Source organism: Nicotiana tomentosiformis, chromosome 4 (assembly GCF_000390325.3).
Source record: "Nicotiana tomentosiformis chromosome 4, ASM39032v3, whole genome shotgun sequence".
Taxonomy (NCBI): domain Eukaryota; kingdom Viridiplantae; phylum Streptophyta; class Magnoliopsida; order Solanales; family Solanaceae; genus Nicotiana; species Nicotiana tomentosiformis.
Window position 1 is genome coordinate 109105868 of NC_090815.1, and position 27709 is coordinate 109133576.

At 35.6% G+C, this 27709-nt stretch overlaps 1 protein-coding gene across 1 annotated transcript; it reads left to right on the plus strand.

Annotated features, from left to right (window-relative positions):
• Positions 1-18552: 18552 nt before the first annotated feature.
• On the plus strand, positions 18553-22519 carry LOC104109245 (oligopeptide transporter 2-like). Its single transcript, XM_009618474.4, has 6 exons — positions 18553-19352; positions 20075-20172; positions 20309-20872; positions 21186-21438; positions 21521-21703; positions 21813-22519. Exons 1-6 carry the CDS (start codon positions 18843-18845, stop codon positions 22419-22421), a joined length of 2217 nt encoding a protein of 738 aa, XP_009616769.1. The 5' UTR covers positions 18553-18842; the 3' UTR covers positions 22422-22519.
• The last annotated feature ends 5190 nt before the right edge of the window (positions 22520-27709 follow it).

Below are 27709 nucleotides of genomic sequence, written 5' to 3' on the forward strand. Positions count from 1 at the left end.
TTGATTGTAGTCTGTGTACACGAGGTGATGAGTGCGTGCACAGACTTATTTATGGAAAGTTGGCCTTTTAGGGTTCTTAGGTCCTTGTATTCATTGAATATGCAGTTGTTCTTGTTATGATTATATATCTTAATTACTAGATTCACATCTACCTGCTTAATTAGAATCAATTGCTTCATGATCCACTATTATTGTTACTTGATTCATATGTGCTTTAATTAAAGCTGTTATCTCTTTATAGCCATGCTATCTTTTCATAACTAATTATCTTTATTTGGAATTTATATTATTTTATCCTATAATTGTTCAGTCTTAATTGAGGTTATAATTATTTTTCCGCTACTTATCTTTAATTGAATTTTTGAATATCCTTCGTAATTTTCTCAACCTTAAAAGAAGTTTAGATATCCTATATCTTAGTCGACTTGTTTTATTTGGCATTATTTGATTCGTGATAGCTTCCCTGTTGTTGAAGTGTATATTATGGGATCGTTGCTACACATTAGTTTTTCCTTTGTTGAGCTGTTCTCTTTACGCATAGCATTCTTTACTGTGATTATTCCTTGTGAATTGGTTCTACCGTTTCTTTGTGAATTAAAGTTCTTGCATTGATTTACTTGTCGTACTTTGTATTATTGTCATTGTTGCTAGTGTACTTGTTGTGGTGATGCACGAGGTTTCTGCCGTGCGATTGTTATTATGGGGTTGCACGAGGTTTTTGCCATGCTATTGTTACTATTGATATTTGCACATGCGGCGTGACAAGGCGGGATATGTGTTTGTGTGTGTATATATATATATATATATGTGTGTGTGTGTGTGTATGTATGTGTGTGTGTGTGTATATGTGTGTGTGTATGTGTGTGGGTTGCGCATGTGGCGAGATAAGGTAAGAATATTATTATGCACGTGTGGCGAGATAAGGCGGGCATTTATGTTACTATTGCACACGTGGCGAGACAAGGTGGGTTGTGTCAGGGATTGATTTGTGATGATTTATGGCCTGGGGGCATTCTTGTGGTTGATATTTGTGAAGTGGTATACATACGTGTGTGAACTTTATCTTGTGAAAGCTGTGAGAAAATATTCTACGTGTTGTCCGTTCTTTTTCCTTATGCTTATTTGCTGATATGGATAATGGTAGGACACTTGCACAAGCATACACGTAGTTAAGCACTCTTATCGGATAAGAGGTGTTCTTGATATTGTTGAGCATAGATGCTCACCCTTGTTTACTTGCCTTCTATGTGAGAATGGCTCTATTGGCACGTGAATCATCAGTGCGGTTATGAGATGTTATGAGGGCACAGGATGCCAAGTGTTAGAGTTCAGGTATTGAGACCCGTGAGTTGTGATTTGTCCGAGGTTCGGTACCTCGTGGAGTTGTTGACTAAAACCTAATGTAAAAGCGGTTGTCGTTGCTGAGTTATTACTTGTCCTTCCTGTATTTGTGATTTCGGATTTAGGTTGTGTTCCATTCACCTTTTTTTGTCATTTTCATGATATTCCGCTGATACTTGTTATTTTCTTCCTTATTGGCATCACTGTACTATGAGCCATATTGCATAGTCTTTATGTGACATCATACTTCTGTTGTTCATGTACTTATATCTGTTCAGTTTATTAGACCAGTGGGTGTTTTGACTGTTCCTCGCCACTACTCTACCGAGGTTAATCTTGATACTTACTGGGCACCGCTGTGGTGTGCTCATGCTACTCTTCTGCATATTTTTGTGCAGAACCAGGTACTTGTTCGTTAGCTAGCTGTGTGGACTGTTGCTGTGGAGACTCAAGGTAAACCTGCTGCTGCGTTCGTAGGCTTCGGAGTCACATTCAACTTTTCATTTTGCACTGTTTATTCTTATTTCTGGACAGTTGTATTTAAAAGTTTTCTAGCAAACACTCTGTAGAGCTTATGACTTGTACTACCGGTTTTGGAAATTGTAAGATATTCTATTTAAATAATGTTGTTGTTTTAATTATTGTTAGGCTTACTTAGTCCTTAAGACTAGGTAGGGAAATTGGGTCGTGACACACTCGCGAGTCATAATACATATTACGAACATCAAATCAATCCGGAATGACTTCAAAATTTGCATACAAGTCATAATTGACATAAAGAAGCTATACAAAGTTTCAGAATCGGATTTCGACCACGATATCAAAAAGTCAACCCCACGGTCAAACTTTTCAAAAATTCGACTTTCGCCATTTCAAGCTTGATTCCACTACGGACCTCCAAATAATTTTTCGGACACGCTCCTAAGTCTAAAATCACCATACGGAGCTAACGAAACCGATGGAACTCCATTTCGGAGTTGTCTTTACACAGTTCCGACTACGGTAAAAATTCTAAGACTTAAGCTTCCGTTTTAGGGATCAAGTGTCCCAAATCACTCTGAATCATCCGGTAACTAAATTCAACCACGCACGCTAGTCAATACACGTAATACGAAGCTGCTCTGGTCCTTAAGCCACCGAACGGGACTTAAATTCTTGAAACGACAAGTCGGGTCGTTACACAATGCAAAATCAAATATAACAACAAATAACCACAATTTGTTTCTATTTAAGTTTTCATAGAGGAACTATCAATTAGAATCCATTACAAATAATGATCTCTGTAGCGGCAGTGATTTACAAAAATTTATAGTCGACAAACTTATGGTTGATCTGAAATTCCTATTACGACCAAGATCTTAACTAATTTTCAAGTCCTAATTATTAGGACTTTTTAATTAAATGACTATTTTATCTAATATGAAATTAATTTTTAAAGGGTAAAAAGGCGAATGATATTTCGATAGGAGCTTCATGCTTCGCGTTGCGCGTGTACCTCGTATTAATAAATATAAATTTTGAGTTATTGTAACGAAATTTAAAGAAAAGGTATAAGTTTTTTAAAATAATAGTTATTTTGTCCTATTTATCTAATTACTCAATTTAGAAAGAAAGTTTGCACTATGTATCTTCCTATAAATATGCAGTATTAATTATGAGTGTGCTTTTATTTTAGAACTCATATATTACATATTTAACTACAACTTTTATATACTTTTACTTATATATGGTACATAACTTTCGTAAAAGTTCAAATATTTACATTAGTGCTCAATTTGATGTGTTTATTTCGATTGAAGTGGTAGAATCAAAATAAAATTTAAAATTTTAATATTAGGACTTCCTATCTAATTTTCATTAGGAAAGATTCAGTAAATAAAATTTAGTTGATTGCAAAGTCCTAAGAATTAGGGAAATAATTAAATATTCTTAGGAAAATGATTAAATGACTATTTTGTCTAGAGTTAAGCTTATTAAAAGGGTAAAAAAGGTAAATGACATTTCGCTAAAAGACTTTGTGTTTTTAATATTGTGTTAGTTTAGGACACACGCTTTGCCATGTATCCTCTATCAATAAGTATAAAATTTTAAAAAACTATACAAATATTTTTAAGCTATGCATACTTAACGTGCAATTGTTAAATGTCATTTCAAAAGTATTTCTAAAATCCGATGTTGAGTTAAAGAGTATTAATAGAAGATGACAATATTAATTAGCACACTTCGTTACCTTTGCAAACACGGAATCTACAATTACATGCCTTTGTAAAATTGTCCAAATCTTAGATAAATTTAAAGTTTTAAATAGTAAGCAAGCAATTTGTAATTTTAGATTTTTAAATATTAAGAATTTTTACCTAAATAAAATAATTGGAAATATTTAATTGCCAATAAACTTTAGCTAACCTAACTCCTAAATAAAGGAGAGTTTTTGTTTAAACTATTAGAGATGTAAGATGCATAATTCTTGCATTTCAATTTTCAAAACCATAATAAGAATCTAAAAAGAAAAGATGTTTCATTAAACAACTATTGAAAAAAAGCCAAAATTTGGTTTCTTTTTACTATTGGAGACGTAAGATGTGCATATCACAATGCTAAATTATACATTTCATATTTCAAAATACTAAATATTAGAAATTTTATCATGAAAAAATATTATGGTTATGTTATTGTTCAGTGTTTAGTTAAGGAAATGATTTATACGAGGTAAAGTTATAGTGAAAATTAAAGTCCTAAATATTAGGAATTCTTACATTGTTTAAACAAGGAAAGAACTAATAATAAAATATTTTAATTGTTTTTGAAGTATTAAATATTAGAAAACTAATCTAATTACTATTTTGTCCAATACGAATTCTACTTTTAAAGGGAAAAAAGGCGAATACCCTAGTCTCAGGGTACGCGTGTTGCGCGTGTTTCCCACGTCAATAAGTAAATAATTTTCAAAAAACTCACATAAGTATTATATTAAATAATATCTTTGAGTTATAATAAAAATAAAATATATAACTTTCTAAAAGTATATATGTTGATCCCAAATCCAACCCAATGAAAGTCCTTAAGTTTTGTAAGAGTATCTTATGAAAAATTTTGTTATTTTTATACCTTAATATCGAACAAACAAGTAAAAAAATTACTTTTATCACGACGAGGTTGGCATGTAACTCTAATAAAATTTAATAAGTAAAAATTTAAGTTTAAAAATGACTATTGTTGAATAAATAATTTACAATAATAAACTAATATATAAAAATGTACGGAGTTGTCATTTGTTAGAATATTTGTAAAAAGAAAAAGAAAAATAATTAACAATAACTCATTTAAAATATATTTTATCTTCTATTATTTCATCCTTATTGTTCAAGTTTGCATACTTCATAGAAAAATAATTATTGATTATATGTTATTTTACAATTATTGACTAAATTCTGTACATTTATAGATGATGTTTGCAAGTCAAAATAATTATTGAGTGTATCTTTAAATATTATATAAAATATTTTTAAAAAATAAAATTTTAATTAATAAAGTTCTAAATACTAAAAGTTTTAACACTGAATGTATTATAATTATGATACAAACTTCAAATAAGTCAATACTGTATTTAAAGTAAAATCTTAATTGATTCAAAATTTAAAATATTAGAATTTGTTTATCTAATTCAAATAAAGAGTTATTTAATAACTAAAACTTTAGTTGATTTAAAAAATTTAATATTAAATAAATAATTAAATATCATGAACAAAATTTGTATCTAAAAATATAAAATATTTAACAAAGGAGATAAATCAATATTAAACTAACGTTGAAATCCTTATCAAATACTCATTCCTAATGTCTATATACGTTAGAACAAAAAGGCAAAATTTATAAACAAATTGTTTGAATGGTACGAGGTCAACTTAATTGATTACTCGTTTAACTAAAATGTCAAAATAAAAAAGTGACTACTACCTTAAGTCATAATGTTAACTACACACGTTTATAAGACAAAAACATCGGGGTGGGATTAATCTACATAGTTAAAATAAGGAAAAAGTTACTAATAAGTCAAACTTTAGTTAATTTTAAAATTGTAACGACCCAACTTGTCGTTTTAAGAATTTACGCATCGTTCAGTGACTTAAGGTCTCGAGCAGTTTCGCAATATGTATTATGACCCGCGGGTGTGGTCCAGTTTGATTTACTGAAGATTCGGAATTAAATTAAAAGAACAATCCTTATTTAGAAGCTTAAATGGAAAGAGTGGACCGGAGAGTTGACTTGAGCAAATGACTCCGGAATGGAATTTTGATGATGTCAATAGTTCCGTATGGGGATTATGGACTTAGGAGCGTGACCAAAATATTATTTGGAGGTCTGTAGAGGAATTTGGTATGAAATGGCGAAAGATGAATTTTTGGAAAGTTTGACTGGGGGGTTGATTTTTTCGATATCAAGGTCGGAATGCGATTTCGAGAGTTGGAACAGCTCCGTTATGTTATTTGGGACTTGCCTGCAAAATTTGACGTCATTTCGGGTTGGTTTGATATGTTTCGGCACGAGTTTTTGAAGTTGAAAGCTTTGGAAGTTCATAAGTTCGATTCATGGTGCGATTCGAAGTTTCGACGTTGTTTGATGTGATTTGAGACCCCGAACGAGTCTGTGTTAGGTTATGAAACTTGTTGGTATATTTGAACGGGATCCCGGGGGTCTCGGGTGAGTTTCGGATGGGCTACGGGTTATTTCCTCCTATTTTGAACTGCTATTTTCTATCATCTGATGTTCTTCTTCGCGATCGCGAAGTGCCTTTCGCGTTCGCGTAGTATTCTACTGACCCGCCTAATATTCCGTCTTCGCGTTCGCGTTCAAGCTCTCGTGTTCGCGAAGTTCTGCCACCCTCTTCTTCGCGTTCGCATTCCCTATCTCGCATTCGCGAAGTGCAAACCAGTGGATATCATTTTCCTCTTCGCGTTCACGTGTCACTTACGCGTTCGCGTAGCTATGCCATTCCACACTTTGCGTTCGCGTACTATTTCACGCGTTCGCGAAGAGTAGCCATTGGGCCATCAGAATTTTCCTCTCCGTGTTCGCGAACGTATCTTCCCGTTCGCAAAGAACAAGTGGGCAACTTTTTTTTTTCTTCTTCCCGAACGCGTCCCTTTCTCCGCGTTCACGATGCTTTTAGGCCTGGGCAGAATATAAGATTTTCAAATCGAGAGTTAGGCCATTTTTATCATATTTTAACTTATAGAGCTCGGTTTTGACCGATTTCTTGTGGGTTTTTCAAGCAAATCGATTGGGTAAGTGTTCTTCACCTAGAATTTATTTATTTCCATGATTCTATCTTTAGTTTTATCATTTAATTTTTGTTTTGAGTTGAGCAAAAGGGTGGTTTTTGAAGAAAATTTTCAAAATGAAAAATCACGATTTGAGGGAAGAAATGGTATCGGAATTTAGTAATTTTAGTATGGTTAGACTCGTGAGTGAATGGGTGTTCGTATTTCGTAACTTTCGCCGGATTCCAAGACGTGGGCCCCGCATGCGATTTTTGGGTTAATTTCGGATATTTATTGAAAAATATAGTATTTTCTTATAGAATTGATTATATAAATTTTGTTGACTGTATCGAATTAATTATGGCTAGATACAAGGATTTCGGAGGCCAATTCGCATTGCAAAGGTACAACAGAGTAAATAATTTTACGGTTAGAGGTAAGTATCTTGCCTAACCTCGAGTGGGGGAATTTTTCCTTAGGCATTGAGTCTTATGTGCAATTTGTGTAATTGAAAGCCATGTACGCAAGGTGACGAGTACGTACTTGGTTTATATGTGCAAATTTTGATGATTAAAAATCCTTAGACGCCCTTATGTATTAAATTGAAAATTATTGGCACTTATTAAATCCTCTCTTTGTCATGTCTAGATCTTTATTTGTTGAAATTCTCTATTTGGTGTGATTTTCACCTTGATTTTTATGTGAAATATTATTTTGTTGATTTGTTCACTTCCGGATATTTTGTTAAGATTTTGTGCACATTATGGTCGAGCCATGGGCTCCTTATTGTGAAAAATAAGGTATTGTTGATTTTTGGGCAAGTTGTGATAATTGAGTATTTGATGTGCAATCTGTGATATGTTGTAATATTTGAGCACTTGAGGTGCAGTTTATGAGATGTGATATTGGCACGTTATTTTGTTGGGAAGTTTTGTTCGAATATTTGCACGAGGTTTCTGCCGTGCTATTGTTACTATTGATATTTGCACATGTGGCTTGACAAGGCGGGATATATATATATATATATATATATATATATATATATATATATATATATATATATATATGGGGATTGCGCATGTGGCGAGATAAGGTGGAAACATTATTGTGCGCATGTGGCAAGACAAGGCGGGCATTCAATTTACTATTGCACACGTGGCGAGACAAGGTGGGCTATGTCGGGGATTGATTTGTGATGGCCTGGGGGCATTGTTGTTGTTGCATATTTACTTTTGGGACTACGAGGCGGTACCTCGGGAGTGTCTCTTTGTTGATATATTTTTCTATGGTTGCACTTGCCTTTGGTTATTTTATTTTTTCGTGATATGTATATTCTTGTGTTCTTCCATGATGTTTTATTTGATTTTATTATGTGTTTGTACTTCTTGTTGTAATGTGTGGGCTTTGACTCTTGTACGAGACTCTAAGGATTTGTGTTTCTAGTTTTTTCTAATATTTAAGGTTAAGTTATTTTGAATAAAAGAAATTGTTGAATGCTTTAATTCTTATAAGTTTTACATCTAAATCAGCAACTATCGGGTGTTTCATTTTAATTGAAATGTTATTTTCTCCACCCAGATGATTTCTAAAATAAATTCATTTCTTTGATGGTTTCCTATTTGATTTAAAAAATTTAAACTTACCTTATTGGGAATAAATTGATCATGTGGATCTTATATACATTGATATTATTGTCGCGTGAGTAGTCCGTGCAGTTATGATAGAAATATTGGGCACGAGGTGCCGTGGAAATATGAAGGTGTGTTGAGACCCGTATTTTATGATTGTGAAATGAGGTGTCACAGGGACTTTTAAATTGAAGAATTATATTTTAAAGATATTTATTTAAAAGAGTTTTATATTTGAAGGATACTTATTTGAAGAAAATATATTTTGAGGGTATTTATTTGAAGAAATTATATGTGAAAGACTTGTTTAATTGGTTGTACTTGTGTTTCTCTTATTCGTCTGAGTAATAATTATGGTGTTCTTGCTGCCTTACTGTTTATATCACTAGTTGATTATTGTTGCTATCAGCCTATCACTACTATTTGTTTTTGATTATTTTAGTATGACGCAGGTTATTTGACTAGTGAGTTTCTTGACTGTACCTCGTCACTACTCCACTGAGGTTAGTCTTGATACTTACTGGGCACCGCTATAGTGTGCTCATTCTACACTTCTGCATATTTTTGTGCAGATCCAAGTATTTCGAAGTCAGTTGATTATTAGCTAGCTGTGCGAATTGTTGCTGTAGAGACTCAAGGTAAACCTGTTGCTGCGTTTGCAGGCTTCGGAGTCACCTTCATATTTCTTATTCACACTGTTTTACCTACTTCCAAACAGTTATATTTAGAAATTTGTAGCAAACTTTGTAGAGCTTATGACTTGTACTACCGGGTTTTGGAAATTTTAAATTTTAAGAGATTTCTATTTCAAATTGTTAGATGTTATTTAAATAAAGTTGTTGTTTCAATTAATGTTAGGCTTACCTAGTTCCTAAGATTAGGTGCCATCACGATACCCAAACGGAGGGGAAATTTGGTCGTGACAAGTTGGTATCAGAGCTCTAGGTTCATAGGTGCTACGAGTCACAAGCGAGTTTAGTAGAGTCTTGCAGATCTGTACAGAGACGTCTGTATTTATCTTCGAGAGGCTACAGAACTGTTAGGAAATTTCTACTTCTTTCATTCTTGTCATGCAGATTTGTTGATTGTAGAATTTGAGCCTTTGTATCCCTATTCTCTCACAGATGGTGAGGACACATGCTACCGGGTTAAGTGAGAAGGCATCTGCACATACTGCTAGGGCTGCAAGAGGCCGGGGCCGAGGTAGAGGCCGAGGCAGAGGTCGAGGAAGGGCATGTGCTTTCAGCGGCACCGCTACAGAGGATGCCCAAAGATTTCTAGAAAATTGTCGTCGTATTCTCTGCACCATGAGTATTGTGGAAGTGAGCGGAGTTGCCTTTATTACATTTCCAACTGTCAGGCGCAGCGTATCGGTGGTGGCAAATCTATGAAGAAGGTAGACCAGCCGATGCAACACCACCGACTTGGGCTCAATTTTCGAAAATATTCTTGAAAGAGTTTGTTCCCCAGACTCTCCGAGACGCGTGACGCACAGAGTTTGAACGGTTGCGTCAGGGCACTATGACAGTATCAGAATATGCTAACAGGTTTAGTGAGTTAGCCCGTCATGCACCTATCTTAGTTCCTACAATCAGAGAACGGGTCTGCAGATTCATTGAGGGGCTTGATTATGATATTAAAATATGCATGGCTCGAGAGTTGCAAACTGACACTCCATTTCAACAAGTAGTGGAGATTGCAAGGAAAATTGAGGGTGTTTTAGGCGAGAAAAGGGAGTCTAAGGAGGCCAAAAGGTCTCGAAGATATGGAGGGTTCAGTGAATTTTACTCTTCAGCTAGGACTCATTATAGCGAAGGCTCGAGCAGTCGTTCAGCTCAGTCCGCACATAAGATTACTCGGGGTGCTCCAGTTTATAGTGCACCACCGATACGAGATTCCTATAATGATTATTCCAGTTATCCAGCAGAGACTCAGTACAAGCAACCGCGACCTCAGAGGGGTTGCTATGAATGTGGTGATACTAGGCACATCATAAGAGATTGTCCCATACTTGGGAGGGGTGGATTTCATCAGAGCACTCAAGCTACAAGCTTTAATCCAGTTATTACTCCACGTACACAGTCAGTTAGAGGTGGAGGATAGGCGGGTAGAGGGCGCCTAAGAGGTGGAGGCCCGACCCATTGATATGATCGCTATGATTTGGCTGAAGCCGATACACCAGATGGTGTCGTTACAGGTATGATCCTGATTTGTTATAAAAGGATATTTTTCCTTAATTTGATTCGGTTCTGAATATTGAGGTAAGTCCTCCTATTATGCTCCACTTATGGGTGAGTTTCGTAATTTTGTGACCCACTTATATGTTTATCCCTGTTGGGAGATTTGAAGATGTTAGCCCGTATCTATCATTTTTATTTTGTACACTACTGAGGGCTCTAAGTCAAAAAGTGACTTTATATGACTCACTACAGTGGGTTTTGATGTAATTTCGGAATAATTGATCTCAATTTTTATGAATTATATGCCCTATTGGTATGAGGGTTCATTATGTGTTGTGAAAAATTATTTACGGAATTTATTGAAAAGAAGAATTAAAGGAGTTTGAAAATTTCAGTTGGCACAATGTGCAAAATACTAGTGATTCGGAGTTGAGGACGAGATCCTCGTATTTTTATATGATGTGAAATATTTAAATCGGGCTATGAGCCGCAGTGGAAGTTATATAAGGACGAGGTCCTTGTGGTAAAATATTTATGAGTTTAAATTCTCCCTTTGTGAAGTTTAATTCGTACTATAGTACTAATAGGGAGTTATACCTGATAGGCTTATTTGATAATTCTAGTATATTTTTATTTCATATTCAGCCATTTTCGTATAGTAAACATTGAGTTTTAGCCTACGAGGCGAGTGCCCAGGTGGCGTTAAATGTGACTCGTTAATTCGGGTAAATAATTATGAGGTATTCATGCCTCACATTCTGTTGTCAGTGTTGTGAAAATTCAAAACGGGGTTTTGGTTAATATGAGATTAATTGATAATGCTGTAATTAATTATGAACATCTTTTAAGACCAAAGATATGGTGATGGGCATACATATGATGTGCTTCATGTCCTGATATCATTATGATAATGCAGCGTTTGTAATGCTGAGATTAGTGTTATTGATATATACCTTGTGGTATTTTATTGGGTTGTGGATGTGTTGTTAGGAGTTGTTTTGGTATTACTCTAGCCGGTGGTTAGGCCCAATTACAGGGGAGACTCTGCCAAAATTTCTAAAAAATTTGGGAGTTAGAAAAATTTGAGAGATTGATATGTGAGAAAGAAGAGATAAATTATGTTATGTGTTTGAGGGCGAATGATCCTAAGCGGGGAAGAATGTAACACCCCAAAAAAATTTGAAGTACTTCCACACTATCAAGAAAGTTGATGTGTGCGAAGGCACGAGTTGCTATAGCCAGTTGAGACAAATACCGTGCGTTGTTGCGAAAATCAGGCCTTTTGAAAATGTTTGGAGTGTAAGAAATTGGTCTTAAAGTTTACAAATATGGATAAAAGAAATAATCTCAAATAAGATGGTGTTGTCGGACTTATCTCAAATTTGACAACGTGGGTTCAACCGTGAGTGTATGTGTAAAAGTAAAATCATCAATTTGGTAACCTCAGAATAATTCTTAGCACGTTCGAGGACGAACGTTTGTTTAAGAGGTGGAGAATGTAACGATCCGACTTGTCGTTTTAAGAATTTATGTCCCGTTCAGTGACTTAAGGTCTCGAGCAGTTTTGTAATATGTATTATGACCCGCGGGTGTGGTCCAGTTTGATTTACTGAAGATTCGGAATTAAATTAAAAGAACAATCCTTATTTAGAAACTTAAATGGAAAGAGTTGACCGGAGGGTTGACTTTTTAGCAAACGACTCCGAAATGGAATTTTGATGATGTTAATAGCTCTGTATGGTGATTATGGACTTAGGAGCATGTCCGGAAAATTATTTGGAGGTCTATAGAGGAATTTGGCTTGAAATAGAGAAAGATGCATTTTTGGAAAGTTTGACCGGGGGGTTGATATTTTTGATATCGGGGTCGGAATACGATTCCGAGAGTTGGAACAGCTCTGTTATGTTATTTGGGACTTGCCTGCAAAATTTGACGTCTTTCCGGGTTGGTTTAATAGGTTTTGGCACGAGTTTTCGAAGTTAGAAGTTTTAAAAATTCATAAGTTCGATTCATGGTGTGATTCATAGTTTCGACATTGTTTGATATGATTTGAGACCCCGGGCGAGTCCGTGTTAGGTTATGGAACTTGTTGGTATGTTTGGACGGAGTCCTGGGGGCCTCGGGTGAGTTTCGGATGGGCTACGGGTCATTTCCACCTATTTTGAACTGCTGTTTTCTGTCATCTGATGTTCTTCTTCGCGATCGCGAAGTGCCTTTTGCTTTCGCGTAGTATTCTGCTGACCCGCCTAATATTCCTTCTTCACGTTCGCATTCGCGTTCAAGCTCTCGTGTTCGTGAAGTTCTGTCACCTCCTTCTTCGCGTTCACATTCCCTATCTCGCGTTCGCAAAGTGCAAACCAGGCCCTGGGCACTGGTGATCATTTTCCTCTTCTCGTTCGCGCGTCGCTTACGTGTTCGCGTAGCTATGCCATTCCACTCTTCGCGTTCGCGTACTACTTCACGCTTTCGCGAAGAGCAATCGTTGGGCCATCAGATTTTTCCTCTCCGCGTTCGCGAAGAACAACTGGGCAGCTTTTGTTTTTCTTCTTCGCGAACGCATCTCTTTCTCCGCGTTCGCGATGCTTTCAGGCCTGGGCAGAATATAAGATTTCCAAATCGAGGGTTAGCCCATTTTTATCATATTTTAACTTATAGAGCTCGGTTTTGAGTGATTTCTTATGGGTTTTTCAAGCAAATCGATTGGGTAAGTGTTCTTCACCTAGAATTTATTTATTTCCATGATTCTACCTTTATTTTTATCATTTAATTTGTGTTTTGAGTTGAGGAAAAGGGTGATTTTTGAAGAAACTTTTCAAAATGAAAAATCACGATTTGAGGGACGAAATGGTATCAGAATTTAGTGATTTTAGTATGGTTAGACTTGTGAGTGAATGGGTATTCGTATTTCGTAACTTTCGCCTGATTCCGAAACGTGGGCCCCACAGGCGATTTTTGGGTTAATTTCGGATTTTTATTGAAAAATATAGTATTTTCTTATGGAATTGATTATATAAATTTTGTTGACTGTATTGAATTAATTGTGACTAGATACAAGGATTTCGGAGGCCAATTAGCGTTGCAAAGGCACAACAGAGTAAATAATTTCACGGTTAGAGGTAAGTATCTTGCCTAACCTCAAGTGGGGGAATTTCCCCTTAGGCATTGAGTCTTATGTGCAATTTATGTAATTGAAAACCATGTACGCTAGGTGACAAGTACGTACTTGGTTTATATGTGCAAATTTCATTGATTAAAAATCCTTAGACGCCCTTATGTATTAAATTGAAAATTATTGGCACTTATTAAATCCTCTATTTGTCATGTCTAGATCCTTATCTGTTGAAATTATTTTTTACATGATGATTTGGTGTGATTTTCACCTTGATTTTTATGTGAAATATTATTTTGTTGATTTGTTCACTTTCGGATATTTTGTTAAGATTTTGTGCACATTATGGTCGAGCCATGGGCTCGTTATTGTGGAAAATAAGGTATTGTTGATTTTTGTGGCAAGTTGTAATAATTGAGCATTTGATGCGCAATCTGTGATATGTTGTAATATTTGAGCACTTGAGGTGCAGTTTATGAGATGTGATATTGACACGTTATTTTATTGGGAAGTTTTGTTCGGGTGTTTGCACGAGGTTTCTGCCGTGCTATTGTTACTATTGATATTTGCACATGCGGCGTGGCAAGGCGGGATATATATATATATATAAATACTTTTACACATAGGCTATTGGGTACTGACTTGGTTTAGGATGCTTTAGAGAAAATCAAAGTGATTCTGGAACGGCTTTACACGGCACAGTCTAGATAGAAGAGCTATGCCGACAGGAAGGTTCGTGATGTTGTTTACATGGTTGGGGAGAAGGTTCTGCTCAATATTTCACACATAAAGTGTGTGTTAAGGTTCGGGAAGAAGGGCAAGTTGAGCCCTCGGTATATTGGGCCTTTTGAGATACTTAAGAAGATTGGAGAGATGGCTTATGAACTTGCTTTTCCACCTAGTCTATCAGGTGTTCATCCAATGTTCTATATATCCATGCTCCGAAAGTATGTCGGGGATTCGTCTCATATTCTGGATTTCAGTACAGTACAGTTGGGCAGTAATCTGACTTATGATGTGGAGCCGGTGGCTATTTTAGACCGGCAGGTTCGAAAGCTGAGGTCAAAGAACATAACATAAGTGAAGGTACAATGGAGAGGCCAGCTAGTCGGAGAAGCTACTTGGGAGATTGAGCGGGAGATGTGGAGCAAATATCCACACCTATTTGAGACTCCAGATATGATTCTAAACCCGTTCGAGGACGAACGTTTGTTTAAGAGGGGGAGAATGTAACGACCCGGTCGGTCGTTTTGAGTATTATAACTTCATTCCCCCAATTACTGCTCAATTTATATTTTACAGTCATTTTATGACTTACTGGGTTAGTTGGTTCGGGTCCGGAAGAAATTCGGAGTAAAACGAGACACTTAGTCTCATAATTAAAAATTTTAGTTGGAAAAGTTGATCGGACATTAACTTATGTATAAACGACCTCAAAATTTAATTTTTATGATTCCAACAGCTCCGTATGGTGATTTTGGACTTAGGAGCGTGTCCGAAAAATTATTTGGAAGTCCATAGTAGAATTTAGCTTGAAATGGCTAAAATAGAAAGTTAAGTTTTAAAGTTTGACCGGGGAGTTGACTTTTTGATATCGGGGTCGGAATCAAATTCTGGAAATTTTAATAGCTTTGTTATGTAATTTATGACTTGTGTGCAAAATTTGAAGTCATTTCGGATTGATTTGATGTGTTTCGGCACAAGATATAGAATTTGAAAGTTCAAAGTGTATAGATTTTGATTTGAGGTGCAATTCGACGTTTTGTTGTTGTTTGATATGATTTGAGGCCTCGAGTAGATCCGTGTTATGTTATGAAAATTGTTGGTATATTTGAATGGGATCTCGGGGGCCTCGGGTGAGTTTCGGGGTGAGTTTTGAGCGAGTACGGGCTTTTCGGCACTCTAATGTTGTTCTGGGGGTCTTTGGAAGTGCGGACCGCACATTTTGGGAGTGCTGAGGCAAAAGGGAAGTGTAGATCTCAGGGGAATTGTGCGGACCACACAATTTTGTGTGCGGCCGCACTTCAGGTGCGGCCACAGAGGAGTGTGCGGGCCGCACAATGTTGTGTGCGGCCGCACTCAGGAACTCTCAGATTCGCTGGTCCGACTTCAGAAGCTTATATCTTTTGATCTACGAGGAATTATGAGATCATTCAAAAATAAAAGTTGTAGCCCTTTGTGTCTAGTTTCCAGAAAGGTAAAGAAGTCATCATTTGGACTGGCAGTGCAATCACCAAGAGAGTGCGGCCGCACAAAATTTTGTGCGACCGCATGAGCTAGGATGTGCAACCGCACTTGGAAGTGTGCGGACCGCACATGGTGAGTTCAGAGATTGTACTATATAACCGAGGCTTAGGTTATTATTTCATTTTTGGACCTTGGGAGCTCGGTTTCAGACGATGTTTTGTGGGTTTTTCAAGAAATTTATTGGGGTAAGTGATTCTAACTCGGATTTGGTTAATATACATGAATATACCACTGATTTTATCATTTAATTAGTATTTTGAGATGGAAATTTGGAAAAAATTGTAGAAACTTCATAAACCACAAATTGAGGATTTGAAGGTCGAGTTGTGATCGGAATTAGCTAATTTTGGTATGGTTGGACTCGTAATTGAATGGGTTGTCGGATTTTATAATTTTTGTTGGGTTCTGGGACATGGTCCCCATGGGCAATTTTTGAGTTAAATTTCGAAATCTTTTATGAAAAATTAGCATTTTCTTATGGAATTAATTCTAATAAATTTTATTGACTGAATTGAATTAATTGTGGCTAGATTCGAGGCGTTTGAAGGCCAATTCACGAGGCAAAGGCTTAGTGGAATAAGAATTTTACGGTTTGAAGTAAGTAGCAGTTTTAAATCTGGTCCTGGGGGTATGAAACCCCGAATTTTGTGTCATGTGATTATTTTGGAGGTGACGCACATGCTAGGTGACGGGCATGTGCACGTGCACGTGCACCGAGTAGATTGTGACTTGGTCCGTCCCGTAAAACTGTAAAGTTGAATAACTTGTTGTTAGCTATATGCCCTCTATGTGTTGAAGAAATTTGACTGTAAATCATGCTTAGACTATGTGATAGTACTGCTGGGACCCGCAGAGGTCACGTACTTGTTGAATTATTTGCTAATTGTTGTCCTGTACTCAGTCATGATTTTACTTGTGTATCATACCTCAGTCTTTATAATTTCCGAGAGACTAGAGAGGTTGATGATTGAGTGAGGCCGAGGTCCTGTCGGTGAGGTAAGTATATTATAGCACGTGAGTTGTCGGTGCGGGATATTATAGCATGTGAGTTATCCGTGCGGATTATAGCGCTTGGGCTGTAGGAGCCCCTCCGGAGTCTGTACACCCCCAGTGAGCGCGGGTACCCATTGAGTGTGAGCGCTGAGGGCTGAGAGCCGAGTGGTTGAGCTATTGTGACGAGTTGAGTGACCGTTGCCGTGAGAGGCTGTACTTGCTTTTCATTTGTTGTTGCACTTAGTTACTATCTGTCATTGTTGTAAAATTCTTTGAAAGATTTTATATCCGGATTACATGAGCTTGAACTGTATAAAATTGATTTGACTTAAACTGTTGTATTTGAAATCATGTTTATTCTTTGCTGGAATTATTGAAAGTGAACTATAATTGTGTAGCTCGCCACTATCTTCAATTCTTTATTTATTATTGTTACTTACTGAGTTGGTTGTACTAATACTACACTCTGTACTTCGTGTGCAGATTCAAGTGTTCCCGGCCATAGCGGGTGTTGATTTCTTTCGCACAGTTAATTTTTCGGAGATTCAGAGGTAGTTGTTGTATTTCGCAGACCTTGCCTCTCCTTCCCTATCCCCTTATTTACTATATTTGGTCTCAGACTATTATAGACCGTATTTTCCAAACTTGTATTCATATTAGATGCCCATGTACTGAATGGCACCAGGTTTTGGGAGTATTTGTATCGGTAATTGCGAGATTTGTGGATTGTGTTTAAATATTATATTCTCAAACTTAAAAGAAATTGTGGTTTATTGAGATTGTCGGCTTGCCTAATATCGAGATAGGCGTCATCACGACAGGTTAGAATGTTGGGTCGTGACATTTAAGTTCTTTGATAACGTATAGATTTTTACACTACTAGATTGGCCTATAATAACTTGTAACATTTCATAGAACGATTAATAAATAACCTAGAAAATATAATAATAACATGTTATATATCGCCGGTTGAATTTGAACTAAAGATAGAAAATTTTGAATAAATTACACTAAACACTCATATAATATGTCCCCGTCGTAGATAGATCCATATATTATATTTAACATCTACACCTCCTATGCTATGAAAATACTGCACAAATATTAGTTTAAATGGCATTTCCGTTATACTAAGATAAGTGTTTAGTTTTGAAAAAGATGACGTATATTCGATATTAAGTATTTTAAAGTATAATTATTAAAAGACAAATTAAAATCTAAAATTACATATAGAAAGCTCTTGTATATTCAATTTTATGAAATTTAAGAAAGAGAGTAAATATTTTGTTGAAAATTTTATTCACATGTTCTGATTAAAAAAGAGAATAAGCATTTATATTCTCTTACGTACTTTCCAGACACTTAATAGAAAATAATCACAATTTACTTAATAAAATGAATATGTATTAGAAATGATATTCTTACACTTTAAACAAGTAAGTTATTTGCTTATTAGTAGTTTGTTTATTCCTCTTAATTTCGTATCTTAATTTTTCTTAGTTAGGGGAACGCTTCTTTGTGTAGGATGTCCATTATATAAGAGTGTTCTTACAAAGTTTTTTATTACTCTAAGGGGGAGGGTATCCAATATCCATGATTTATTTCGTACAGATATTTTCTACCAAGGCAATTAGCTTAGACTAATAGTTGTTGTTAGAAATTGTTTCAGTTTTGACTTGCCTGGTTGAGATAAATTTTCCTTATTCTTTTTTTATCTCGTTTCTTTAAATCCTTTTTCTTTTTGGTTTTGTTTCTTGTTTCTAACAATCCCATTCTTTCTAGATTTTGGTAATTCACTTTCTTTTCCTTCTCCTGAATTATCTTACCACTAGAGTACGTAATTTACTCGAAAATCTTTGCACCGAATTTATATAGGAGTAAAAATTGACATTTATTAAAAGAGAACAATTCAGTAAATCCCAATTGGATTCAATGTAGATTCATCATGCATGTACAACTCTTTATCTCCTACATTAACTACTATATAAACGCCTTCAGTCTCCGCCTATTCCCCTGCAGATTAGCTTCTACGGCCATTCAACTCATCAAACCCTAGAAATTCAACCCCTTTTCCTTTTCTTCCATGGCTGTCATGACCATGCAAGAAAAAATACAACAAAAGGATCCCGAAAACGTTGTACCTGAAGAAGATGACGAAGAATCACCAATCGAACAAGTTCGTTTGACAGTCTCAAACGACGATGATCCTTCACTTCCTGTTTGGACTTTTCGAATGTGGTTTTTAGGACTCCTGTCTTGTGCTCTTCTCTCGTTTCTTAACACTTTCTTCAGTTATAGAGCAGAACCATTGGTCATAACTATGATTACTGTCCAGGTGGCTACGTTACCACTTGGTCGAATTATGGCTAGGGTGTTACCGACGAGGAAATTTAAGATTAGATCGTGGGAATTCACGTTGAATCCAGGGCCGTTTAATATGAAAGAACATGTTTTGATTTCTATTTTTGCGAATGCTGGCTCTGCGTTTGGGAATGGACCTGCTTATGCTGTTGGAATTGTGGATATTACTAAAGCTTTTTATTTTAGGAACATCTCATTCTTGGCTGGTTGGATTCTTGTGATCGCCACCCAGGTATTGAATCTCTTCTTGTTAAATTACCTTTTAAGTAGTCGCACGTACCAAAATTCTAAAAAATGATAATTTCTTTTGACGGTGGTGTTCCAATTAGCTTGTGCACCTCTACTATTCCAACGGTTTGTCCATCAAGGTTTAGGAAAAAATCACATAAATTGTATATTTGATTTTGTCAGCGTGCCCAGTCAAATAGGTTAACATAAATCACTCATACGAAATTTTAAACAAGATGATTCCACGAGAATGTCACAAAATTGTATATTTGATGAGGAAAACATGATTGTAATTAGTAAACAAGATAATATGGCTTTTCACGCGATGAAAGTATCTATTTGCTAAGCCTAAATCAGTTACTCTTACATCTTGAAGATGTAGTTAGACCCAATATGTAATTTTATTTCGTCTAGTTTAATCAAACCTCTTAGTTTCTGGGGGAAAATCTTTGAACTTCATAGTCAATTACTTTTCAACTCTTTCATAGTACTAATACTTATTTAAGACACATTCTAAATTTATATAAGATCTAATCCTTATTTTTCAATAGGGGGAACAATTTTAAATTCTTCAAATTTTTATACAGATACTAAATAGTCCTTCCATACATTCTCCTCTCAAGTTTATATAAGCCTGACTTTCCTAATTATGATTTATAGGATGGGGATTTTGTAATCTATAGACACGTCCAATTTATCGATGCTAATATAATGTTTGTGTATCAGGTTCTGGGATATGGCTGGGCAGGAATTATGAGGAAGTATGTGGTAGACCCTGCAGAAATGTGGTGGCCAAGTAGTCTTGTTCAAGTTTCTCTTTTCAGGTAATTTCTCAAAAAATTCAGCTTTAATTTTCCCCTGAATAGCCTATTATCGCAAGTCGCTCATCGTCTACTGCTTCTTGAATTTGCTTACATTATTATATATTCTAACAAGTATAATTTCTCTTGAATTTTGCAGGGCTTTACATGAGAAAGAAGAAGGGAAATCCTCAAGAGGAAAATTTTTCTTAGTTGTATTAGCTTGCAGTTTTATATGGTACATTGTCCCTGGTTTTCTCTTCCCAACATTGTCAAGCTTATCCTTACTTTGCTTGGCATTTCCTAAATCAGTACTAGCCCAGCAAATTGGCTCAGGAATGCATGGCCTTGGAATATTTTCCTTCACTTTTGATTGGGCTACTATAGCATCATACCTTGGTAGCCCTTTAGTTTATCCCTTATTTTCCATTGTCAATGTCATAGTAGGCTATGTTGCAATAGTCTATATACTAATTCCAATTTCCTATTGGGGGTTGAACCTATACAATGCCAAGAATTTCCCCCTATTCTCCTCGGACTTATTTAATGCTCAGGGGCAGGTATATAATATCACAGCTATTGTTAATGATAAGTTTGAGTTAGACAAGGTATCATACGCGAAACATGGACATATACATCTCAGTATGTTCTTTGCTGTTACTTATGGCCTGAATTTCGCAGCTGTTGTGGCTACTCTTACTCAAGTTGCTCTATTCAATGGAAAGTAAGTGCTCGTTACTTATGTTTTTACCTCTCCCTCCTATTTACTCCATAATTTTAGTCACTTATTCGTCGTAATGGATCTAGACTAGACGCTGTGTTTCCAACAGAAAGCCCCTTGGCACATAGAGAACGATCGAACCTGTAACTCTTGTTGATGTTGTAGGAACACTTGGCTATTTTCAGATAGTATCCTATGCATAGTTAAGGCTTTCATATTTAACCAACTAGAATAGCACCTATGCATTACCAGAAGAAAGAAACTCTTACAAAAACACACACACATAGACAAGTGTACTGATAAGTTCATTGAACAGGGAAATATATCAGAGATTCCGAGCGACATTCAAAGGAAAGCCTGATATACACACAAGGCTTATGATGAAATATAAGGACATCCCGAGCTGGTGGTTTCACGTAACCCTTGCACTTTCATTGGCTTTATCGCTTGTTCTGTGTATCTTCATGAAAGATCAAGTTCAGCTTTCGTGGTGGGGGCTTCTCCTTGCCGCCTTTCTTGCCTTGATATTTACCTTACCAATAAGCATCATAACAGCCACCACAAACATGGTTAGTCTTATATTACAAGTTGAAGTTATGTTTATTTCCTTTTGTTGATGCATATATTAATTAATTTTGCTTCTGATGACAGTCCCCAGGACTAAACGTGATCACAGAATATATTATCGGTATGATAATCCCAGGGTATCCAATAGCCAATGTCTGCTTCAAGACATTTGGCTATATGAGTATGAGTCAAGCTGTTTCCTTTCTTCAAGATTTTAAGCTTGGTCATTATATGAAGGTTCCTCCAAGATCTATGTTCATTGTTCAGGTATCAGCTTTCTTGTTCTCTAGCCTACATATTTAGTATTTGACAAGGAGTCAAATTTCTTGGTACTGCTTCAAGAGACTGACTAAACTTGTATTATTTCTTAAACCAGCTAATTGGAACCATACTTGGTGGTACGATCAATATGGGCGTGGCGTGGTGGTTACTTAATAGCATTAAACACATATGCCAACCTGACTTGCTTCCTCCAAATAGTCCGTGGACTTGTAATAGCGATAGAGTGTTTTTTGATGCATCGGTTATCTGGGGATTAGTAGGACCAAAGAGAATATTTTGGGGAGATTACATTGCCTTAAACTGGTTCTTTGTTGGAGGTGCAGTGGCACCAATTTTGGTGTGGTTGTTACACAAAACATTCCCAAGTCAAAGTTGGATTAAACTGATTAATATTCCAGTACTTTTAGGGGCAACAGCAGCTATGCCACCAGCAACAACATTGAACTTCAACAGCTGGATTGTGTTTGGAATATTGTTCAATTTTGTGATTTTCAGATACACAAAGAAGTGGTGGCAAAGGTACAATTATGTCTTATCAGCAGCATTAGATGCTGGAGTGGCTTTAATGGGAGTGGTTCTGTTTTTCTGCCTTAGTCTTGAGAATGTTAACTTTTCTTGGTGGGGAACTGGAGGAGAGTATTGTGATTTGGCTACTTGTCCTACTGCCAAAGGTATTTTTGTTGATGGATGTCCTTTGAGCTGATTCTATTAGTTAGTTTTTTTTAATTGTTAGGCTCCATACTGAATTACAATTTTTTTTTATTTAGCTGATACTTTTTGTAAATATAATCATTCTAAATAGTAGTATTCCTTTATCAATATCTTGCACTCTTTTTTTGCAATTAGAGCTGTTAATCTTTCTCTTAGTGTGCGTAATTTTTTCCCTTTTCGGATCTTAAACTTTATTTCAAATTACTTGGTTGTGTTAGTAAAAGTTCCAAATGTAAGTCGCATTAATTACACCAGCACAACATGCTTTTTTATACGTAAAACGGACAATAACTGCAGTTAATAAAGCGGGGAATCTTAATGGCTCAGTTGGTCAGCTATCTTGAGCTTTCTGTTTGACCAAAAATTTAGATCTAGATTTAAACAATTAGATTTCTAATGAAATAAGGTTAATATTAGCCAATATTAATACCCAAAAGATTATTCAACTAGTACCGTGGCAAAACATACTATGGTCTGTAGGAACAACAGTGAATATGTAACAATAAACAACATTTAATAGCGCAAATATAAAGTGAATAGCAACAAATGTTATATAATGGTATTATTGTAAATAAATGCAAGAAAGATGATAAAAAAAGGGGTGAAATAGTGTCGTATTTTCTCTTACAATTATAAATAATTGATGAGTCTTTGAATATTCAGATTTTTCTCAAATCGTGGGAGAAAAGTTAGATTAGAATCTCAAGAAAATGTGTCTTTTGTATGTATATAATAAAGCAAAATTTTTAGAGAATGTCAAGGTGTTGTTCTCTTACAAATGAGTCTCCAATCCCCCTTATAACTATGTCTCTTTCTATTTATATGAGGACATATGCCTCAAAACCCTAATAGTACAGATTTTAGAAATATTTACTGGAATATTTTCTTTAAAGTCAGATCCCTAAAATTAGTCGTTACTGCTCCGTTAAGGAGGGTACTCGACCTCGACCTCGACCTCGATCTCTGTTGACTCCTCGACCTAGCCCTTATCTTTTGTCAGATCATTTGGACCTTGAATTCGTCTTTTGTTGAAATCATACTGATGACATGTGGCAGTCTTCGAAGGCTCTCTTAATACTAACGTAGCCTAAATATAACTAGGATAATTTTTGGCATATACACGTTCATCTTGTTGGTGAAAGTTCGATTTTTCACATTGTAATCCCTTCCTATTTCTACTTCCCCTGCCCCAACTCTTTTTTTTTGAAAAAAGTGCAGTTAATAAAGCAATTTTATTTTGTTAGTTAAAAATATTTTACTAGTATACAAACACACCGTCAGTCTATGTAAGTTATAATAATCTATAAAGCTCTCGGAGAAGAAGCTCTTCTCTCTTGTTGTTGTTGTCTCTCAAGTCTGCGGGCTTAATCGATTCACGTCTATGAAAAGAAACTAGGGAAAAGTACAGAAATAGCCAATTTAAACTCAAACTTATCAACCTTTAGCCCAAAATTAGACCTTACCAAAATTAGCTGAAAATTAGAGATACACGCAAGGAAGGATTCTTCCATTCGAGAATCATGCTAAATATCTTCCTTCCTTCCATGTTTTTCAAGCGTATTAATTTCACAGAGACATACATTCTGTAAATCACGGCATTATCTCCCAAACAATTCTCAAAAGGAGCTTCAAATTTCACTCAAAAATCGATCAAGTTTACTGCAGAAGCAACAAGTTCGTTTCGCGATTTCTCTGTAGATACAACTTTGATGAAGGAACTACGAACTACAATCAAAATCAATCAAGGAATTGGTGAGTTTTGACCTAATTTCAGCTACTTCAATGGCAAATTTACCAATTTTTATTCAGTATGGTGGCCAATGGAATATTGACAACAGTTTTGTAGATTACAATGTCGATGCTGTAATAGTTACTCCAAATATAAGTTTTGAAGATTTTGTAGACGTGATTTCGAAACAACTTATGATAGATACTTCGTTGAATGTTATTGAAATCAAATACACTGTCCAAAACGGTTCTCCACCAATAGTGATACACAATAATATGGGTGTTGTGTATATCTTGAGCTGAAAAAAAACTCGGAATTTAAAATGTATCCCCTTTGTATAACATTGAATGAAAAGGATATGGATATGATCTACTACAATTCGAATTCTGTTGTGATTTCCTCAGAGTGTGCACAAAGCTCAGTTATACATGAGAGATACAATGGCGATACAATTAATATGGTTGAGTTTGGGAATGGAGAAGACTGGCAGGATACAGAATCTGATGAAAATACAATAATAACTAACCCTCAACACATAGATGTAGAAGAAGGTCAAGTTTATAAAGACAAGGCTACGATAGTCAAAGTCATGAAGTACTTGGCAGTAAAGAAAAAATTCCAGTTTAAGGTGCATAGAATCAAGTGAAAGCAGGTATTAGAATATTTACTGTATAATTATGTATATCGTAGTTGATGTTAGAAGCATAATTATGCAGAAAATAAGTTGTTGCTTGTAAGTCTGTGATTGTACACTTTTAAGTTGTGGTTGTCACCATGTAGTACTGTATAGTCATTGTATTTTTTCATCTAGTATTGTTGATGGCAGTGTGTATCACTATATATCATTATATTTCATGTCGCTCTGTTTATTGATGGAAAAGTTTATATCGTTGTCGTAGGTACTTCCTAATGTGCGTCAACAGCAACTGTTATTGGTGTTTTAAGTCTTCAAGCCTGAAAAAAGCAAAAATTTTCAAGGTCAAAAATTTCAGCAAACTGCACTCATGCCCACTGAAAGACAGATCTTACGCACAATGTCAAGCTACTGCAAAACTCATCGGCAGTCTTCTGATAGACAAGTATAAAGACTCAAAAATAATATATACTTCTAATGACATAATTGGAGACATGAACAAGCAGTATAGTCTTCAAATGACATTTATGCAAGCATGAAGATCGAAGGAATATGCAGTTCAACTACTGAGAGGGAGCCCGAGCGAATCATATGAAAAGCTGCCAAGCTACTGTTATATGTTGGTTCTAACAAATCCTATGTCCGTGGTAAGTTTGAAAAAAAACAAAGGAAGACCTGTTCATGTATGCTTTCGTTGCACTATATCCGTCTATAAAAGGATGGCAGTATTACAAACCGGTTGTTGTTGTAGATGGAACCTTTCTTAAATCGACGTACAGAGGAACATTATTGATAGCATCCATACAAGATCCAGCAGGTAAAAATAAGAATAATAATGTGTGTGTGAGTGTGTATATATATACTCAAATGTGTTTATATGATTCAATTTATTAGGTAGTATCCTACCACTCGCATATGCCATAGTAGATTCAGATAATAATTCTTCCTGGGAGTATTTTTTCGCGAGGTTCAAGGATTTATTTGGGGAAAGGGAGGGAATGTACATAGTCTCAGACAGGCATGAAGGCATTGAAAATGCAGCAGCAACATTGTATCCACAAGTACCTCACTATGTGTATGCATATGGCATCTATGGAATAATGTAAAAAAATATTACAAGAAGAACCATTTGCAGCTCAAAGACATATTCTTCACTATGGACAAAGTATACACAGTTGAGAAGTTTGATTACCATATGGCAGAGGTAGAGATAATTGATAAGAGGGTCAAAGATTACTTAATCAATATTGGGTATGAAAGATGGTCCAGAGCACATTCCACTGTCAACAAAACATTGACAATGACTTCAAACATTGCGGAGTCGATCAATGCAGCGCTCAAGACTGCTAGGGAACTCCTAGTACTGCCTTTGCTGGAGTACATAAGGCAATTGATCGGACGATGGAACGTTACAAACCAAAAGAATACAATACAATCATTTATTGATCTTGGAAAAAAAATATGATACAATGCTGATGGACAATCTCGAATTGTCACATCGGATGAAGATATGACTAGAATCTGTAGATACTTGTGCATATAATATGTAATCATGTCGAATTCACGGATCTGTTATATCTTGAACCCTTTATGTGCCTTTTGTTAAACTAGTGTCCACCTGCATGGCAGAGGGACACCAAATTGATTAAAGCTAACATTTTCTATTATTCATTGTTTGCACAAAGGCAATATTGTAGTGTTCAAGTAATGGAGGGTCTTATCTCTATTACCCGATGCTTCAGGTTTTCTATTTCTTTTCAAAGCTGGTTGGTCTACCTCTATTCTCTGTTTCTTCTGGGGCATGCAAGAAATTAGTCATTACGTAAGAAAATTGTTTAATTTTTAGGCGACCACCAGCATGTATATAAGGCTTTCAATTTAATGTAGCATCTATGCCTACCCCACTGCTGAAATATTGGTTAGTTTGACATAATATTAAGCTATTTTGAATCTTGTAGGCTTTCCGGTATATGTGTTTTGAGGGCATATGCTTTGTCACCACTAATGATATTTGATAAATTTTGTAGGTGACCCCTTCGACAAGTTACTTATATTCAGTACTTGACAAGGGTAAGCAGAGAATGGTATTCCTAAAAGATCGAACTTGCAGTTGTAGAAGGTTTCAGTTGGATGAGCTGCCATGCGCACATGCTTGGAAAGTATTAAAATATAAATACATTGATCATATTGAGTATTGCTCGGTGTACTACACCAGAAAGTACCTATTGAAGACCTATGAAATTTCAATTTATCCGGTTCCTGATGAAAGCACATGAAAAATTCCTGCTGAAGTTCTAGATGAAAAAGTCTTGCCATGAGACGTGACTAAATCAATAGGAAGGCCAAAGAAGGGGAGGTGCAAGCCAATATCTGAAAGGGAACGAAAAAGGTCGGTTTTACGTGGACAGTGTAGAGAACAAGGTCACAACAGGAAAACTTGTAGAAATAATCCAAAGAAAGGATGAAATATGTCAAACATAGAATTACTTGTTATTTTACTTTACTGAATATCATAGAGATTTAGAAGAACCCAATATATCAAGAACTGTATCAATGCAGAATGTCATTCGAATTTTATATATAAATAAATATTTGATCTATCATTTAAAATCGTGTTGCAAGTGTATTTTTTAAATTATACATCTGTTTGATTAAAAAAGAAGTTGTATCAGCTATGTATCATATTTGTATCTCTTGTGTATCACCTATGTATCTCTGTGTATCGGTAAATTATACACTTGTTTGATTAAAAAAGAACTTGTATCAGCTATGTATCATATTTGTATCATCTATGTATCTCTTATGTATCACCTATGTATCTATGTGTATCGGCTCTTACTCATGCCTGTATTTGTGTAATAACAAACCTAACTAATGGAAAATAGTCGTAGCAGCTAGAAAACTATGCAAATAGTTT